The sequence below is a fragment of the Macrobrachium rosenbergii genome, chromosome 3 (assembly GCF_040412425.1).
Source record: "Macrobrachium rosenbergii isolate ZJJX-2024 chromosome 3, ASM4041242v1, whole genome shotgun sequence".
NCBI lineage: Eukaryota > Metazoa > Arthropoda > Malacostraca > Decapoda > Palaemonidae > Macrobrachium > Macrobrachium rosenbergii.
This window is the reverse complement of record NC_089743.1, coordinates 30,259,162-30,280,257: the sequence shown is the minus strand read 5'-3', so window position 1 is coordinate 30,280,257 and position 21,096 is coordinate 30,259,162. Positions and strand designations below refer to the sequence as shown.

Sequence of the window (21,096 nt, the reverse complement as noted above, 5' to 3'; positions counted from 1 at the left end):
TTGAAGCAATTTCTTAAGATCTTTGACTTTTGACTGCACTGTAAATCTGAATGAACATTCAAGTGTTTTTAGTATAGTGAACACTGAAAATATGTCTACTAAGCATTGTGCAATTATGAAGTTGAATTTGTGATGCTAATTAAAGCAAAATAAAGTGTTAACATCATTGCTAAGGCACTAGGATTTGCCATATCAACTGTATCAAAAGTCCTCCAGATGATAAATGCTGTTCTTTGGGAAAGAGGAGGCAGAGAGTTGACAGTACAGGCAGTGCCCAGTTATCGGCGGCGCTGGTCCCCAGTTATCAGCACCAATAACCGAATACTGGCGCTGATAACCGAGGATCGGTGCTATTATCGCCGATTTTTGGTTATCATCATGCTGTCAGGAACAGAACCTCGCCGATAACCGGGGACTGCTTGTATAATCTGTGGCTGCCCATGTATACTAAAAACAAGCACTATAGTCATGGAAAAGACAGAGTGGCTTCTATCTATCCAGGTCCAGGAGAGGAATTCAAGGCAAACCAGAATTTTTACTCAAATGATACAGTTAAGGGCATATTCTTGGTTAGCCAATCTAGCGCACCAGATTAAAAAGGGAACTTTCATTGCAAGCCATGGTAGATGAGTTCCAAAAAGAACTTAGTTTACTTTTCAACAATAAGTGAAGCTGTGAGAAAAGCTTCCAGGATACTTCTGGGGATCCTAAAGCAACAGATCTCCAACAATGATTACAGTGACAAATAAATTTTGTTAACTGAAAACATGAACCTCTTCTGGAAGAAGTCTAACAGGACAGAGGTTGCCTGGAAAGAGTAATCTTCAAAGGTTTTAAGGATCTTAGGGACCATATCACTTTTGCATTGCATTCCAGTACCCAAAGGCAACCCAGGCTCATAATCCTATATATTAATCAGTGAATCCTAGAGCACAAAAGGGATTTACCATGGAGTGGCTTTTGGACCAGGAAATCCAGTTCTAGCCCAGTTACAACCATCTAAGCAACCTTCAAGTTGATAAAACATTATAGGCAACAGCAACCAAACTAACATTGTCAATCAGGTACACCTGATATCAAAAAGGGTAGAAGGCCTCATCATGTACCTGTACTCTTAAAAAATGTTGATAAAGAATTTATTCGATAAAAACAGTTAAGACATGCTCCCCAACCTGTCATTGTAGCATCTGAAAACAAGCTAAGATCTGGTTCATTACTCCTAGGGATGAACCTGTCAGTAGTCTTTGATGATCCTTCTGCCATGAAAGCTTCTTATGAAGGGTTAATGGGACTGAACTAAATGAGAGTCTGGCAGAGACTTCCTGTCCCAACTTTCTTTTAAATAAGATTGAATTAGTCACATCCTGAGTCTCCCTAATCTGAGAAATTTTTCTAGATGCCATGTGTCCTAACAGAGAAAGCAACATTCTCACAGGAAGCTTTCTTGAGGGCCAAAATTCTCTGTGAAGCAATAAGTTGTCTACTCATTTCTCTGTTGAAAGAGGCTGAAAACTGTGAGTCTATCCTCATCCCCAGAGAGAAAATGGACTGAGTACAATCAGGGCAGACTTCTGTTAACTGAGCATGATGCTCAGTGACAGCCAGACAAAGTAACAGATTCTTGGCCCTCAGAATTCTGTCGAAAGAGTTGGCCAACATTAACCAGTCATCTAAACAGAGAAGAATTCTTACTCCTAAATGGTGACACCATCCCCCTACTGGTGCCAATATCCTCATGAATACCCGAGGCGTTGTACATTGGCCAAAAAAAAGCATGTGGAAATGCATGTCCTGCATGTCCACAGTTATCATCCAGTCATTCTTGTGAATTGCTGTCAGCATGTTGCCAGATGATTCCATGGAGAAAGGGGGCAGATGAATAAATTTCTTGAGTCTTGACAAATCTAGCATTGGGCACCAACCTCCCAGATGCCTTTGGCACCAGAAAGCCACTTGTACAATTCCAAGAGTTTCCTGGCACTTGCTTTATTTCATTCTTCTCTAACAAAAAAAACACCTATTTCCGAAGTACCAGATACTTCTCCAGCTGATGAAGATACGATGGAAAAGCTATGAGACAATGTCAGAGGAGGAGACAGAAAAGGAATTACACAGCCCTCCTTCAGTACCTCCACCATCCAATGTTCTGCTCCTAAGTCTCTCCAAACATGCCACAAGACCTGCAGTCAGCCTCCTAATGGAACCTAAGGGCTGGAAACTTTATTTCTTCCATATAATCCTAGCAGCTTTACTCTTACCGAAGCCTGATGTGGACCTACGAACGGTCTTTGCAGCAGAAGATGAGTCCTGAGATGAGGAGGAATGAATCTTGACTGGAGGGCCCAAAGGAAGAGAAGATGCCTGTTCATGACTAACTTAAGAGACTGTCTGATAAAATCTTTATTTTCCTGTAAGGAAATATCCTTCCTTATCACCTTCAAGGGAGTAGGATTAAGAAGGGAATCCAAAGGAGAAACCAAAACTGCCATCTTCTGAGTAGGAGAGACCTTAGACAAAAGGTTACAGCACAATTCTTCTCTCTTCTTCAAGGCTGAGTTAGTGAAAGCACGAGAGCATTTGCCTGCAGCATCTGAAATAGCCTTGTCCAAGCAAGTAAAAAATGTAATGACTCCTCCCACTCTTCAATACCTAAGCTGGTGCAGAGCAGCAACAATTGTGCTGAGTGAAAACTCAGAAAAAGATAAGACTTCCATCATTCTAAACAAAGACTTGGGCAAAATCTCTGCCTCGGCATTAGTCCAAAGCACCTTGCCAGTGTTGAGGGTTATCAGTATTATTCTCAGGGGTGGATCTAGGCGCACGTATTAAATTCTGATTTGAGGTGTTACAGTTTGACCTGGTCTTATTATCTGATTATTCATCACAGTTAGTAATACTGTCTTCTTTGTTTTATAATTGTTCCCCAGAAAGTTATAGACTCTTGAGAGATAAGAAATTCCTAATATCACCGAGTTACTCTACCATCAGGAGTGTGTGTTTCCAAACAGTTTACCCAGCATCAGAACAAAATTACTCAAATTTTCTGATTTACATTAAGAATAAATGTAAATCATTACTATCCAATGACAAAACAGTGATACTAATGGTGGATGAAACTCACTTGAAGCCATATTTTGATTATAAAGGCAGAAATTCAGTACATCTGTTGAGATGTACCAGGAATAATTGGCATGGCCAGAAAGATACAAATAAGACAATGAAGTTCCCTCAGTTCTCCTTTGATGGAAATCATATTTTAGAAAGTGAAATTCATTTAGCCCCATTCAGCTCTTTGAGAGAACTTCATGAGATAGAAGATGGTTTACCCTTGAAACATTCAAGATGGTTTACTCTTGAAACATTCATATAAGCTGTCATGGAAAGCATTCTCCTCCTTTGAGAAACAAAATGTTCATTTAGTTTTACAAATATTCAATGAGTATCTCATTCAAGCTTTACTAACTCTTGGAAAAAATCACTGTTTCCCTTTTTATTCAGAAATTGCAGAATATGTCAAGTTTTTTTTTACATTTGATGGACAATAATGAAAGTAAAATCACCATATAAAGGTCAAAGCTTAAATAATAAACAGGCTGCTCCAATAAGTAATGAAGGTCATAGTACAGAAAAAATAGTAACATTAATAATATGGGCTTCTACTAATGTTTCATTGAATAATTATTGTTCCCAAGAAAATAATTATATTGTAGCCAACAAAAACTTGAATAAAAAGAGAAAGTTAGAAACTTTAACTAGCAAATTATAGCTGTATGTAAAAGATAATCATTAAGTTATTTCATTCACATATAGTAGAATAAAACATCTTTTTTGTGATGTATGTAAACCAATGCACTGCCGTCTTGTAATCTGACGTTAACACTATTTATGTATAAACAATTTTTAATACAATGATAAACACGTTTGTACTTCGGTATGTACTGTATTGATTATGAAATTTAGGTCTTGAAGATCAAGCTGTATTGTAACTGTAAATAAATTGTTTTGGTTCAGTATTTTATATTAATCTCATAACCTGTGTTTTGAGTTAGTATTATTTGGTGTGCACAAATTAGTGTAGACGAGAAAAATAAATAAATTAACTTGTTACCATAACTGGCAAGCAACAAATGGTCTATTTTAGTGATGTTTTGTTTACATTTCTTTCATCTGGCAGCGTAGTCAGTGCTAGCCACTCGAACCACCCTTGCCTACATCACAATACATCGAACAGGCCTTCTCTTTTGGTGGTCTTGCTAAAACTGGCCTTCTTAGACTGCTTAACAGGAAGCAGGTCATAATGGTGACCAACCTCATCCGGATGGCGCTTTAGAGGACATGACGAATCTAGGAATCGCTTGCAGCGCCTCTTGTCTGCACTGGAATCGTCGGAACTAGAAGAAAACTGGTGGACATCCAAAGAGACGCCTTTCCAACGGCTGTCTGTTGATACCTGGGATTGTGCAACAAGCTTGATTGAGGGGACAACAACCTGTGGACAAAACCCATTGGCCTCCCTTGGACTTCCAGTGTCTTCTTCCAGGTTCTGGGGAGTATGACAGTGACCTTCATCTAGGAGAACTGAAGGGACGAGTAGCCACCTCCTCCACGTGCACTACACTGTGGAACTAACTGGTGGATATCCAATGAGACACCTTTCCAATGGCTGGCTGTCGACAACTGGGAGCATGCAACAGGCTTGACTGAAGGGGTAACTACCTGTGGGCAAACACTAACGGCCTCCCTTGGACTGCCAGTATGTCTTCTTCCAGGTTCAGGGGAGCAGGACAGTGGCCTTGGTCTAGAATAACCATCAGAATGAGTAGCCACCTCCTCCATTTGCAGACTCATCACTTTTCCCGCAAACACTTTGTCCATCATTAATTTTAGAGATGCACCTGATTCTGCCACTATGTTCACTACCCGATTAATCTTCTAATCAAACCTAGACTCTAGACTGGCGATGGTATTAGGGTTGGAACCAAGGGAGCCAGGCACGGGAGTAGGTGGTTGAATAGTAGGAGGGCCAGTATTAGGAGAAAAAGTGGGAATAGGAGTAGCAGGAATAGCAGGACTAGCTTCTAAACTAGGTTTAGGATTGGCTTCTAGGCTAAGAGATCATTCTTGGCTCTAGAAGCCACTTTCCTCTTCCTATCCCTTTCTAACTCATCCAAGTGAGATCTAAACATTTCCACTGTTTATCATACCAATCAGAACATTCATTACACGGTTTCTCCTTACTGCACTCTTGCCCCCTACAATTACTACAAATCGAATGTGGATTGTAACAAGATTTAGTCAACTTAGTTTTGCATCCTAAACTGCAATAGCAAACACTAGAAGAGCTAAAATCTGACATAATTCTATAAAACTAGGATCCTGATCTGAAAAAACTAATGAGCTGACAAAAGCTCTGAAAGCTACCAAAATAGTGATAATACTTCACCGAAGTCTAGTAAAACTGAAAAGCAAGAACTGCTGCAATGGCATCGATGTATGATGAACTGCGACAGAAACACAACTGAACTAACCGGCCAGTTGTTTCCGAGTGCTCTGATAGTGGGCAGAGCCTGACGCCTAAGCAAAAACAACAGAATCGCCACCGCAAATTTTTTAAAAAGGCTGCTGGGCAAGTAGAAAGCTTTGCTATGTAATTACTTGGTAAGTTACTTATATGAAACAAGAAATTGTTATATGCATCTGGGCAGAAACTAACGCACACACTGCAAATGGCTGAGAAATGAGGCCCAGGAATACTGGAAGAGGTGGAAAAATGGTGCCACTGGCGGGAGTCTGAATTAATGACAACGGCAGGAAACCTTGCTTGCACTTAACACAACTGGCTGATTTCATTTTCAACTGAGGCCTATTCTTGTACTTTTCTAAGTCAAAATCAGTATTCAAGACTGAATCCAGTAGTGGATTTACTGCCTCAAATGGCTGCTTGCACTGCTTTAAAGGCACTGAACGATGTATGGATGACTCCTACCCAAATGGTCTTTGGGGGAGTGTAGGCCAACCTCCTCCCAGGTTAAGACAGAGGTGACAGAGAGGTAGGTGAAAGTGGGCAAAGCCCTCTGTCATGATAACTCAGTCAGGTAGCTCCCTCTCAAAGACACTGAACTAACACATGGCTCCTTTAAAGATGGGGGTAAATGCACACCCTCTCTTGTGGTCAATGAATGTGTATCAGCTGGCATTGCTAGCCTACCTTCTTAAACTTCTTTTGAATACTTTACCAATTATGCTATAGAAGCTATGAGAAACTGCATCACTGCATTTAAGCTTGAACCAAAGGAGAACGAAGGAAATGACTGGAGGGAAGGTTCAGGGGATATAGGAAGAAGGGTACGAGGATCACATATAGACACTGTGTGTGTGTGTGTGTAGGTTGATGGGTGTTCTCTGATGTGTAACATTACTTGAGTATTCTCACTGGGAACACACTTTGACTATCTAGACCTAGTCTTACCTGTTCCACATTAGGACATCCCTCTTTTGCTGAATATTTCTTGTTCCTGTCTACTTCTCTCCTATTCCTATGCTTAATATACACTTTCATATTATTAACAGACCATTTGCTACACTTGGCATAGCAATTTTCCAAGTCACATTACCTATATACAGCAGGTGTTTTGTGTGATTGTCACGCTCAGTCCAAGACAAACGGTTCCCATGACTTCAGAAATTGCCTTTCTATATGATGAAGACATTCTAAACAAAACAAGTTCTTGAACCAGTGTGTAAACAAACTGGCAGCAGAAAACTAACTTGGGCAAGGAGAATGAATTCATATTACCTACCAGAGGAAGGTAAACAGAAGTCAGAAGCAGGAATGAGCCCAGGCTCAAAACTTATAGCTATACAGTATATTTGTTAGGTAAGATTCACAGAATTAATAAACATAAACAAAATGTTACAGAAGTCTACCTATGATTAAAAGTTATCATAAAAGAGGTTAATTTACATAATTAGATATTCAATACTGCATTAAGGTAAAAACCCACAAACAAGTCCTTACCTGAAGTAAGACATTGCAAGCAAGACTACGAAGCATCTGAGTGTCATGAGGTAGCTTGCGTTCAATAATGAGGCAGTACACTAGCACATTGATGATGTCACGCATCTAAAAAAAAAAAAGTCAAGACTTACATCCATGTCTCTGAAGGTGATGGACAAAAATATAAGGTTCATTACATACAAATGTTTAACACCTCATTCTCAAAGATGAAAGAAAGAATGATGAAACACTATGAAAATGGTGTGGTAGTATGCAAAATTAAATAACATTTGATGGAACTTCAGCAGATCATATCCAGATTATTGTAATATGACAAGTATGAATGTTATACTTCTTCCACTTCCTGTTTCAGTAATGGGGTCTTGATAATAAACCATTTTTAGTGCAGCAAAGATACGTAAAATTTCTCACATTTAAAATAGTTGTTTCCCCGTACACAAATCATCACATGTCAAGTTTCTCAGTACACAAATCATCACATATAAAGTTTCTCAATCTCTCAGTCTCCCACAGCTGAAGCAATTGCCAAGACCAAAACTGAAATAATTACTGTTGAAAGAACAGTTCAGCCCATTTAGGGATGGAATAACCAGTATATACCCAGGGTCTGATAGCATAAGCTCACTGTAGCAAATTAGACAAACTTTCAAAGTATGGTAATCCCTTTCTTCACTGATTTTTTTGTATGTGTATGCACTGCACTTTTAATTAATCTTTTCAGTGCAAAAGGGCATATGCATTTAATCACACAAAACTGCTGAATTGCTATCAAAACTGCATACTGTACTATGAGAGTGCCTCAACGTCCACTACAAATCAAAGACTGAACACTGGAGTGGGGATGAAATTCCTGTTTTAATAACCCCTGCTCAGCCAGGAAGGCTTGTTTAGTGCTGTACATATGCTGAATGGTTTAATACAAATGTCATGTGGTGATTGGCTTACTGGTGCCAAAGGGATTAGTGAAAAAGCAGGATAAGGGGTAATAATTACGAGACTTTGGTGTAGATAGAGAAAAATCTGGATGATGAATCATCTTTAAGTCCTGTGGTTCTTTTTTCTGTGAAGTGTGTGATTTAATCTTTAGCGCTATGCAATCCATAGCTGCATTTGGTATGACTTTATATTTTACTGTTGTCTTTTGGTGTGAGCTGACTGCATCTCTACCTGCCAAGCCAAAACTGTTTAAGGGGCGCGCCGACCACCGAATTTCGAGGAACTATTGAATTTTAGTTATTAACAGTTTTCAACTGTTTTATGTCTACATGAACATATCCTGAAGCATTAACCCCTTGTGGCCAGGTGACATACTGTGTGTGTGTGTGTGTGTGTGTGTGTGTGTGTGTGTGTGTGTGTGTGTGTGTGTGTGTGTGTGTGTGTGTGTGTGTGTGTATGTGTATATATATATATATATATATATATATATATATATATATATATATATATATATATATATATATATATATATATATATATATATATATATATATATATATTACTTATAGATTTGGGGTGGATTCAGGTCACATATATACTGTAAATGTACAACATTTCGCGCTATACAGTTTGAACAAATTTTGCGGGAAAAGTGTTCAGATCACTTCTATGGGCCATAAATGACTTCTGGCAACTTTTACAAGGCAACTCAAGTAGCTCAGTAGAGGATAGAGGAGATCAGTTTGACTTGAGATGTCATGGGAAATGTACTGCAACTCCCCATCCCAGGATGTCTCATAAATATTCTACAATAAATATACTCAGAATTTGGTACTGATTTTAGTTCTTATTTGTTATGATATTGTAAGAGCTGTAATTATAATTTTACAGAACAAAAAAAAATTATTAGAAAAACACTTATAATTTGGTAAAATTAGCATATTTTTGACTGTCTTTTGGGAAAGAGGCACTGCACAGGGTTGGAAATACTGTATTCGTTTTCAACTTCCCATGGAAGACAAAGAAAATTTTTTTAATTTTTTTTCCTTATACCATGTGTATATGCATATCTTCCTCTTTCCATTGATTTTTTTTAAAAATTGGTCACCTTTAAATTTACCCCAGTCTGGGCGTTTGCTTAATATATATTTAGCCCGGACTGTGAGGGTTAATGCTAAAAAAATTTTTTTAGATTGGTTTATTGATAATTCTGTTCATTGCTTGTATGGTACTGTGAACGATAAATTGTAAAAAAAAAAAAAATTGTAAAAAAGTCTGTATGACTAATTCTGAATAGGTGCAAGTGAGTTATAGACTGTTTTATGTGCAAATAAACATATCTTGAAGCATTATTGCTAAAAAAAATGTTGAGATTGGTTCATGGACAATTTTATTCATCACTTGTATGGCACTGTGAACGACAGATTGTAAAAAAATTAAGTGTCAAAAAAACCTGTACAACAATACTTGTGTCACCTACTAAAATATCCCATTGTTTTGCTGTTTTCTGAAAACTTTCTTTTTTCAAAACTAAGTGCTTATTTCTCCAAGAAGACTGAACCAATTTCAATGAAACTTTTACAGAATGCAGTATAACTATACATCTTTATTTTGGTGTTAGGAAAATAATTTTTGAGTACAGCTTTTTTTTGCATGTATTTTTGAAAAATGACGTAATGATTTTTTTCAACTGCAAAAAAATGAACTTAGATGTCGAATTTCTGAATTTCCCAGTGAGGGAATAAGTGATAAAAATTTGAAGCAAATCCCTTCCATCATAAGGTAGAAACAGTCATTTACTTGATAACATGGGGTCTTAAACCTTACAACTATGCTTGAGGTTCTGAAGATAATTGATAAAAGATGGTCCCACTTTTGTGCGTGTTGAGAGTTGGTGCATCAAAGGATAGATTACAGCGTTGATCAAAGAGAAGGGAAAATATTTTTTAGGAGCTCAACCACTGTGAAATACATCAAGTATCTCATGGTCAAAGTGAAAAAAAATTTAAATCATTACAGTAACAACTATAAGTTTCTCTCTACCCTAGTGCAAATCTGTCAGGAATATGCACAGCAACTGGCTCTGATAGCTCTTCACTATTTAAAATACACATCAAAAACAATATTCAACTGCTTCAAGACAAACACATCACTTATATAGAGTCCTCATTTACAGTCTACACATCCTTGATTAAACATGTATATCCAATGCCTTGTAAACAGAAACAAAATGGCTAAAGTGGACTGTCTCTCACAAACACCTTCACATCACTGACAGGTAATACCCCTACCCATTATTGCATTTGTCTGTGGTCTATCTATTTAACTGCGAGATCTTCCCTGCAGCTGAGAGAAGTTTACATTATTTACAATAATTTTGATTCATCCTTTTAACCTCCAAACTTTATACCTAATAACTTTTCTTCTGCTTCACTTCTTAAAAATCACATTAATTATAAGAGATTACTATAAAAAGTGGCTAGCTGACTCCCAGCACCTTGACTTATTAATACTGTTCTGGGTAGTGGATTTTGACCTTTCTTTTGTGTTAGTGCATTCTCCATCCATTCTCATTATCTCCATGCTGGCTTTGTTATAATTGTGATACACTGGTAGTTTTTTTATTTTTTACTTTATCCTCAAAGGAGTTACTATTATGATCCTACCAGGCCTCCACAAAATAGACTGACTAAATACAGCCAGTCCAGGCCAGAATAGTGCCACTGTTGGTACAGTGACAGAATATACCTGGACTCAAGACAGGAAGGCTCTTAATTCCACCTACAGTACTGTAGTTACCTGGATGATCACAACACACTCACTCCTATGCAGACGCATGAAAGATGGCAAAGGTAGGCCAAACCTGTAAGACCATCATGTAGTGATTATTCCTGGTCTTTGCATCAAAGTTTTCCACTCTGAGTTGTTTTTCATTGTGCAGTATTTACTGCCAAGTTGTCCCAACTATCAACTGAGGAAAGTTAAGCACATAGTTTGAAGTATTTCATATATTTCCCCGTTCATATTAAAATACAGTTTTTTGTTACACCCCGTGGGCACCTCCTTCAGCACGAATCTCATGTTTACAAATCTAGATCAAGTGCTCTCGTATTTTCGTGTTTCTTGGTTCCCTTTCTAAATTTCATACTAGTGCTCTTATATTTTCACATTTCTTTACTCCCTTTCTAGGTTTCAACATAGGAAAGTGCTCTTAACAGATTTCATTATAACTTAGATTTTCTTTCCCTTTAGTACTGGGGTATTTGCATGGAATTCACATTTTTTTCCTCAGGAAGAATTACTTTTTACTGATAATCCTATGCCATGCTGGTTTCACTATTATCCATTATCCTCATGAACCCCTAGTTAAGCAAATCTCTTATTGCAATCTTATTAGTTCATTTCCACTGTGGTCATCCATACATATAACAAATAATTAATCTGTTGTTCTAAGCCAGTGCTCAGAATTGATTTCTCACATGTAATGATCGCACATCTGTTTGGTTTAAGTGCTTATTTATCTTAGCAGGATTACTAAATTTTTCTTGTTCTTCTCTTTCAATGCATTACAATTATTCCGATCACAGCAGTATAGTACACAGCCTCTGCATATATAAAGGTGAATTTGGGTGGTTTCCAGACATACGTGATGTGCCCAATATGCTCCCTACAACCATCACAAATGATGATAAGGCTTGTTTTAAATCAGCCCTATGTGTTCATGGGTTAAAGTGGGATTAAGGGTGGAAGGGAATACAACTTCCTGGTAGAGCTCTGGCAGCAGGTATTAACTTCCCACCTTGTTATATCCCATGCTCAGGCAAATAAGCTAAGATGGCAGAATCCAAGAACTCCCTGTATGACTTTTCCAAAGGAGAGAAATAGCCATTAATTAGGACATATACCCTGAATGATGAGCAAGGTGCAGAACAAGCCACTAAGTTCTCCTTGTTTAACCAAGGAGGCCCAGGGGAATAGCCATTTTCTAGCATGAACAGCAGTTTCCACAAGAGGTGCCAGGCTCTCCTGTGCAATGATCCAACATTCAGGTGCACCCAACCATGGACAGCCCTACTCCTAAAGTTCCTCACACTTCTGCCGTTCCTAGTCCTTCATCTGTGACTCTCTCTTTATGCTGGGTGGTGGCAATCCAGCTGCCATGGTCCAATCTGCCAAGCTACACACAGCTCAAAAGGAGATCCCAGCTGATACCTGGGCAGAGTTTAGGAAGATCTGTAAAGAGATCTTGTGCAATATCAAGGAACCTCTCGATACTCTGCATAACTATATTCAGGGCATTACTGAAGACTACCATCAATAATTCAAGGCAATCTTGGATGCCTACTTGGACAACACAGTTACCAAGAAATTTTTATCTACCAGGATAGAGACTGAAAAGCTTTCAAAGGCCATCCACATGCTGAGAAGTGAGGTTCTTGGGGAAGGCAACCAAGAAGCCCGTGGCTAGGAGGAAGAGGAGTTGGTTTCCTGCATCTGTATTAGGACTGAATCTTGACTCTCAGAATGATGCCCCTACTGCTCCATAAGTACCAACCAGTCTCAGCTCTCCAGTTTACTTGGACTCTAACCTTCAAAGGCTGGGGGGATTAGGAACACCAACCATTGTCTCTGAATCCGATATCAACAAAGTGTGGCTTGATGCTTCAATGTGTCTCTTCTTGCTGGATAGCAAGTACTTTCTTGATAGCAAAGGATGGTGGCTGAAGTAAAATGTTTGGAAACCTGGAACTGGAGCTGGAATATAGAATTTAAATAAAAGGCCAAGGTCATTCAGCACTAAGGAAAATTGGCAGTAAGAAGGTTTGAAAGATGTAACAGGAGGAAAACCTCATGGTTGCACTATGAAACAATTGTTAGAGAGGGTGGAAAATCAGATGGAAGTAAGAGAATATGAACAAAGGTACAGTAAAAGGAATGAAAGAGGTTGCAGCCTGGAGCCTAATGGATAATACAAAGAACCTTAACCCTTATACGCCGACTGGACGTATCGTAAGTTGACTAAAATTGTCTGTCGGGTGATGAGTGGACGTACCGTACGTCGACTGCAAAAAATTTCAACCTTCAGTCAACTCTGACTTGACCGAAATGGTTGAAAAATGCAATTGTAAGCTAAAACTCTTACATTCTAGTACTGTAATATTCAATCATTTACCTTCATTTTGCAACAAATTGGAAGTCTCTAGCACAATATTTCGATTTATGGTGAATTTTTAAAAAAACTTTTTCCTTACGTCCGCGCGCGGTAACTCAGCCGAACATCTCAGAAATTCTTTCGTCACTTTGTCATAATGTTTGCACCGTTTTATATTAGTCATTACATAAAGTTTTATATATGAAAATGTGCGCAATTTCATTTAGAATAGAACAAAAAATAACTCATGGTTGTAGCTTCTATCAGTTTTGAAATATTTTCATATAAATCCCGATGTGCCAAAATTTCAACCTTCGGTCAACTTTGTCTCGACTGAAATGGTCGAAAAATGTAATTGTAAGCTAAAACTCTTACATTCTAGTAATATTCAATCATTTACCTTCATTTTGCAACAAACTGGAAGTCTCTAGCACAATATTTCGATTTATGGTAAATTTTTGAAAAAAAAAAAAAAAAAAAGAGAAATATTTTCCTTACGTCAGCATGCGGTAACTCAGCCGAACATTTCAGAAATTCTTTCGTCACTTTGTCGTAATGTTTGCATCGTTTTATATTAGTCATTACATAAAGTTTTGTATATGAAAATGTGTGCAATTTCATGTAGAATGCAACAAAAATAACTCATGGTTGTAGCTTTTATCAGTTTTGAAATATTTTCATATAAATCACGATAAGTGCCAAAATTTCAACCTTCGGTCAACTTTCATTCGACTGAAATGGTCGAAAAACGCAATTGTAAGCTAAAACTCTTACATTCTAGTACTGTAATATTCAATCATTTACCTTCATTTTGCAACAAATTGGACGTCTCTAGCACAATATTTCGATTTATAGTGAATTTTTGAAAAAAACTTTTTCCTTACCTCTGCTTGCGCTAACTTGGCTGAAAATCTCAGAATTTCTTTAGTCACTTTGTCATAATTTTTGCACCATTTAATATTAGCCATTACATAAAGTTTTATATATGAAAATGTGTGCAATTTCATGTAGAATACAACAAAAAATAACTCATGGGTGTAGCTTTTATCAGTTTTGAAATATTTTCATATAAATCACAATAAATAGAAAAAATTCGACCTTCAGTCAACTTTAACTCGACTGAAATGGTCGAAAACTGCAATTGTAAGCTAAAACACTTACAGTCTAGTAATAATCAATCAATTACCTTCATTTTGCAACAAACGGGAAGTCTCTAGCACAATATTCGATTTATGGTAAATTTTTTAAAAAAACTTTTTTTTACATCCGCTTGTTACGAATTCATGCATCATTTTGTGATAATATTTTCTCTGTGTTGCTTTGATCGTTTTACAATTTGTTATATACCAAAATCATCGCAATTTAGTGTACAATACAAAGAAAAAATAAATCATTAGCTTTAACCATTTTGCTCACAGCGCGATTTGTATACAATTATATATGAAATTTTTTTTTTGTGCTGTCATATATTTTAATATTTATATATGATAATGATTTTTTTTCATTTCTGATGGTTGCCTACTAAACTTCAGGCAATGACAAAAAAAAGGAGCCAAAAATGAACTCTTTATCTTAAAAACTGAGCGTGCTGTGATTTTTTCAAAAAAACTTTTTTTCCGCTTCGGCGCTAACTACAGAACGCTGCCGGCATACAGGAGACACTTTTGTAAATAGAGGCTGGGCGTTTAAGGGTTAAGACAAAGATCAAATGTGAATTCCTACAGAAAGTGCACAATGACAGTAAGACAGTGAAGAGAACTTAAGTCTAGCCCTGCAAAAGGAAGAACCCACAAAAGAACATTAATGATGATGTTATATAAGGTACAGTCAGCAGATAAAAGTATGTTTGCTTTCCTGCTGGCCATCAGGATAGGAGTAAAATCAATGAACAATTTCTTCAAAATATTTTTCATACCTTAATTCTAAACTATCAGAAATGGTAGATGGAATTTCTTCTACTGGAGTACTTTCATTACTGAAAAAAAAAAAAAAAATAGAGACTTACATAATTTTGGGGGCCAAGGTGAATATGGGGATTCACAAGAAGAGCTCTTGTAATCAACAGAAGTCTTCTTAAGATGAAAGGCTTTTGCCGAGCACGATTTGCCCCACGAACTACACCTCCAATGATATGGCCCACAAAAGATCTGATTCCAGGTGATGTTGACACATCTTCACACATCATCTGTTATTTCAAAAAAAAAAAAAAAAAAAAATTGCAATATAAGCAGTCTACCTTGCATTATGATTTCCACAAAACTATAGGATAATTTTCTATGTTCCATAAATACACAACTTATTTACTTATGCTTTACATAAAAGGTATAATTAGTAGAGTACAGAGAGGTAGGAATTTGACACAAACGTTACAATAGTGATTATGAATGGAGAAACACATTAAAGGGAGGAATACAGAAATATGGTAATCAATCTGTTTCACCACAGTATTTCTTGGGTCTCTTGACATTATGAATAATCTTTGCTCAAGTATTATCTGTGATTTACACAAGAATACTGACATCTATTACCACCATGAACATAGATGCTGCTCCACTATTTGTAGACCTGATCATGAGATAACTGGGTATGACATGTTGAGAGAAAAAAGTGGTTGAGAATGGAGCTATCTAATAACCAGCTTCCCTATCAATACCTGTACTAGTTCTATCAATAGTGATCATGAAATAACAACAGAAATACTTTGAGATAAAACATACTCATAGTTTAATGATACTTCTACATAAGCAACAAATACCCAAGCTGTGGTGAAAAAACCACCAACATGGAACCAGATATCAAGTCCCACAGATTCCGGTGCAAACAAGGCTGTAGGAAATTTATTGCTTCTTCCTTAAAAAAAACTAGGATTTCACAGCATCAAGGGATCATACAAATGTGAAACACCCTCAGTTTTCCCTTACGCACATTCTTACTTATACAGTAAATGACTTGACTTCTGAAGACTGGATGCAAATTTTCCTAGGAAAAATACATTTACTCTTTACAAGTATATACAGAAAACAAAATGGGAATACAGTGAAAGAGACTAGTAGGGGTATTTAAGACATTGTTATGGGGGCCTGTAGGTGAGACTTCTGGTACTACAGCTGAAGGTTGAAGGTACAAGAATTACTGGTGTTTGGAACTACTTTTTACTACTGATGATACCATTCCAATGATGCAATGAGTAAGAAAGCAAACAATGGTTTGAATTAATTATACTTTGTCATTCACTGACCCATTTTGTTCAAGGAATGAGATCCTGGGGCTGACCTTGATGATAGGCCAAATGAAGCTGCTAGACTAGAGCAGTATCAGGTTTTCAACTGAGAAAGCCAGGCTAGACTTTTTTGGTTCCCTGGCACACATAGCAAGGGAGATGGCAGCCTCCCTTCAAAGATTAACGCAACATTTACAGCAAATTTATTGTTACTTGGTTAAAGCTAAATCTAACCTATCCATGTTGTTTGGTCAAAGATAATTCCCTTGAAGGTACAGAGATACTATTAATCTTATAAGGTAAAGCATTAGTATTCAGTCTTCCAGAATCAATAGTAAGTAACCAGTAAGAATCAATAGTAAGTAACCAGTAAGAGTGTGAGGTAAAACTCAGAGACTGTTTCAAATCTGTTTCTTCCTTTGAAGCTGTGAAATTTTTATTCTGTTTGTTGAATAACGAACCTTGGCTGTTTTTGGAAAAAGGTAAACAGTGAAGTCCTTATATTCTTATCTGAAAGAGACTTAGGGGATTTTCAGGAAAGCTGAAACACCTAGATCATCATAATGATGCATTAGAATAGTCACTTTTCAGACTACTGAGTTCATGCAGGGGGGAGATGCATGAAAGTTAAGATTATATGCACAAAAATCTTGTAAAAAAAAAAAAATAAAAATAAATAAATAAAACCAGGATGAAAAGGCTATTCAGAGCCCATCCCCCAATCAACCCCTACAGGGGATACTAATCAACTAGAAAACTGATGCACAAATCTACCAAGTTTGGAAAAAAAATTCTGATTCTTCAAGACTGCAACCACTGATGAGCTGTTTAGCATAAGGACTTCAACACAACCCATGACCAGATCCTGAAAACCTGTTAGAAAAAAAAAAAAAAAAATGCCCTAGGTTCCACATGGTTGAAGTGCATGCTCTGTTCACTTGCCATTACAGTGCCTAATGTTGGGTTTGTGATAAGAACATCCCAAAATGCCAAAGAGAAATCAATGAACATGTGATCAGTGAACAGGTGATCTGGGTGAGTTGAAGTGGAACTACAGTTTGTAAGCATAATCACTATCTGGAGATTTGTTTTCTCAAGTAAGGAGAATTAGTTTAACATAGTTTAATGTACCTTGACTGATAAAAGTTTTCCATTCAAAATGTTTGGTGATATAGACATTCTCAAGAAATGGTGAACCAAAGCAAATGTGTCAATATTCTTCCTCAAAAAGAAAGAGTGCTAAGCAGGAATAAGGTATGATTTTTTTCTGACGTAAGCTCCTAAGGCATAGTGAAGGGTTACAACCCAATTAAGATAACACAGAAAGGTGCTTTGTTAATGATCACAAGAACCAAAGCATCCAAGCATTTTAAAAGCAGCCTTCTGTGTGAAGGCTCAAGAGGCTCTGAAGGAACCATGGAAAAGGCATCAAAATGTTTAGGAGGGTACACAAATAGTTGCTTAAATATCTGCCTCTGGCATATTTTTTTCAGTGATTTTGCAGAACTGTGGAGAAGCAGTATATGACCTTCTAGGGCAATGAATGTATGAAATTTGGGTCATCTGGGCCAGCGCTGGGACAAGGTCTTTACAGTTTCCTGAAGGCCAAGGGTAAGATTTAAGGAGGAGATGAAAGGTGAGGATCACTGATGAGAAACAGAAAACTAAGAAAGTTGTAACTGCAGGATTGGTTGCTGAAAGAATTTACAGCCATATAACATTCTAAATCAGAATCAAGATGAGATCATGCGAATATTTATATGCTGCCTACAAGCTAATAACGGAAAAAAATGGTAACTCTGATGTTCAATAACATTGGTGCAACCCACAAAAAAGAACAATATTTTACCTTCAAAGAGGTCATCTATCTTCAGCATAAGAGTTAAAACTTCTAACTACAGTTTTTTTATTCTCCCTACACTAGTTGTTCTAATTTATAAATAAAAATATCTCAACTGTTATACAGGCAGTCCCCGGTTTACGACATTCCGAGGTTACAACGCTTTTCAAATATATTCATCAGAAATTATTTCCTGGTTTACGACGCATGTTCCAGAGTTACGACACGTCGTACGCTGATCTGACGGAAGAAATATGGCTCCAAAATGGCAGAATAATGAAAATTTGGAGGTTTTTTGATGAAAAACTCAACAAAAATGCAGTTTACATCGTTTCCAATACACCCAAAGCATTAAAAGTAAGGTTTTCTTAGGATTTTTGACGATTTCCAACGATTTTTTGGCTTGTGACCATTTTTGGCTTATGATGTGGAGTAGGAATGGAACCCCCACTACCTGTGTACAGTAAACCCCCTGTATTTGTGTTCTCACAAATCGCGGACTCACGGATTCGCGGGTTTCTCTGTGGAACATATCTACCCATTATTTGCGGAAAATTCGCCCATTCGCGGTATTTTTCACTGAGAAATTTTCACTAATTACTGTATTTTCATATAGTTTTCATGAATAAGTGCACTTTTTGTGATAAAACTATTAAAATACTCAGGTATAAGCATATATATATATACAGTGAACCCCCCTGTATTCGCGGAGGATACGTACCGCACCCCCCGCCGAATAGCTAAAATCCGCGAATACTTAAAACCCTTCTAAAAACACTTAGAACTGCCCATTTTGATAGTTTAAACACAAGAAAAACCCTGTGAAAATGCTTATACCTGAGTATTTCAACAGTTTTATCACAAAAAGTGCATTTATTCATGAAAATTATATGAAAATACAGTACTGTAATTAGTGACTATTTCTCAGTGAAAAATACTGCAAATGGGCGAATTTTCTGCGAATAATGGGTAGATATCTTCCACAGAGAAACCCGCAAATGCGTGAGTCCGCGAAGTGTGAGAACGTGAATATGGGGGTTTACTGTGTGTGTGTGTATATATATATATATATATATATATATATATATATATATATATATATATATATATATATATATATATATATATATATATATACAGTAGAACCCCGGTCCTCGACCGTACTAGAACTCGACATAATCGGATTTCGACACAAAATGTTAAGTAAATTTTGCGTCGGAACTCGAACAACAAACTGGAATCCGACCCGATGAATCATATGATGTTTGTAAAAAAAAAGTTTCAGGCAGCTGCCGCTAGTTGGCGTTGTTGGTGGTGTTCTTCCCATGCTATTTAAAAGCATTTAAGCTCACACATGCTGCTGCTGTTGTTTGGAGAAGTACACCTTGTACAGGTATATATCATTTTTTTGGCTTTCTGCACTGAATTTTCATCCAATCATGGGTCCCAATATGTTAGGGAATCATAATATTTACTGAAAGATGTTTTACAGTGATTTTGTACACTATTCCAGTAGACTCTGTATGATATTTACCATAAATACTGAATGTTTATGTAATTAGTAACGTGATACACCACCAGGATGGCGCTGTGGTTTGTTTACATCTGCCACAAGCTGCCGAGTTCCGACGTAATTTAGGAAATTTTTCTTAATTTTATGATAACAGACATACAGTAATTCGGCTTATAAATACTGTATTATTAATTTAATGTGATAATCAGGCTTTTTTTTCAATGTTATCATTATTAACAACAGTTTTCGTGTGTACCCGTTACAGTACATTACATTCTGGTAGTGCCTATAGGCTACCTAGCCTAGCCTAAGGCGCTTGGTCTATCATCGGTAATACGGCCGCATTGGTCGTAGGCCAATTTTTTTTATACTGTGTGCATTTAAAAATGTAAAAAGTGCTTCTGATATGGTAAGTTATTCAACTCTGAACTTATTTAATTGTAATTTGTTTAATGTTTTTATAAAAGGTAAGGCTGGGGTAATGACTGGTGGTCAGGAATTGATTAATCCATTTTCAATTATTTCTTATGGGAGAAATTAACTCAGAATTCGACTAAATAGGGCGCTTCTTCTGGAGCAATCTCGACGCTTTCTTCTGGAATATATAATTATATATATCGAGGTATATATATATATATATTCTACTATATATATATATATATATATATATATATATACACACACACACACACACACACAGTAAACCCCCGTATTCACAGAGAACGCATACCAGGCCCCCTGCACCCGAATAGTTAAAATCTACGAATATTTGACACCCCCCAAAAATGCTTATACTGTAGCTGCCTATCTTGAAAGTTCAAACACCAAATAATTCAGTCCCCGCACCTAGGATCCTCGCCAACTGGACCGCCTTACCAATAGCCTAATGTTGAATTTCTTCAGGAAAGAAGCCCTTATAATCATGCACAGACTCTGGCCACAACTTGTTCCAGCAGGTGTTCAGGGTCTCCTTAATTTCCTTCAACGATCTGTCAATGACGGACAGATGTGGCAATCATGAATTTACGCCAATACTCCTTCAGTTTAAATTCACTGTCAGTGTTCATTGCATTCACAAGGTGCTCGAGGGAGTTCCAGGTGTAGAGTGCCTTAAAGGCACCGATCAGGACCCTGGTCCATAAGGCTGGAGGAGAGAGGTGGTGTTGGCATGGAGGAACTTGGGCTGGACTCCCTCATAATAAAGATCCAGAGGGTGGCTACCAGCATTATCCATAATCAGCAACACCTTGAACTCCATGCCCAAGTCACTCAGGTATTGCCTAACTTGAGGGATGAAGGTGTGATGGAACCAGTGATATGTAAGGGCTTTGGTGATCCAGGCCTTGGGGTTATGCATCCAGAACACAGGCAGCAATGCCTTGTTCTTAATTCTTGAGGGCCCTGCAGTTTGCAGCCT

The 21,096-nt window shown here is 37.3% G+C and overlaps 1 protein-coding gene across 2 annotated transcripts in view; it reads right to left on the bottom strand.

Annotated features, from left to right (window-relative positions):
- The window catches only part of LOC136853941 (TAF6-like RNA polymerase II p300/CBP-associated factor-associated factor 65 kDa subunit 6L), a 52,361-nt gene that overhangs the window by 4,040 nt on the left and 27,225 nt on the right, over positions 1-21,096 (bottom strand). For both annotated transcript variants that reach the window (XM_067129840.1, XM_067129848.1), the window contains exons 6-7: positions 15,112-15,291; positions 7,019-7,123 (exon numbers count right to left, since the gene is read on the bottom strand). In XM_067129840.1, coding sequence (XP_066985941.1) covers positions 7,019-7,123; positions 15,112-15,291 — 285 coding nt within the window. The remainder of the gene's footprint in view (positions 1-7,018; positions 7,124-15,111; positions 15,292-21,096) is intronic.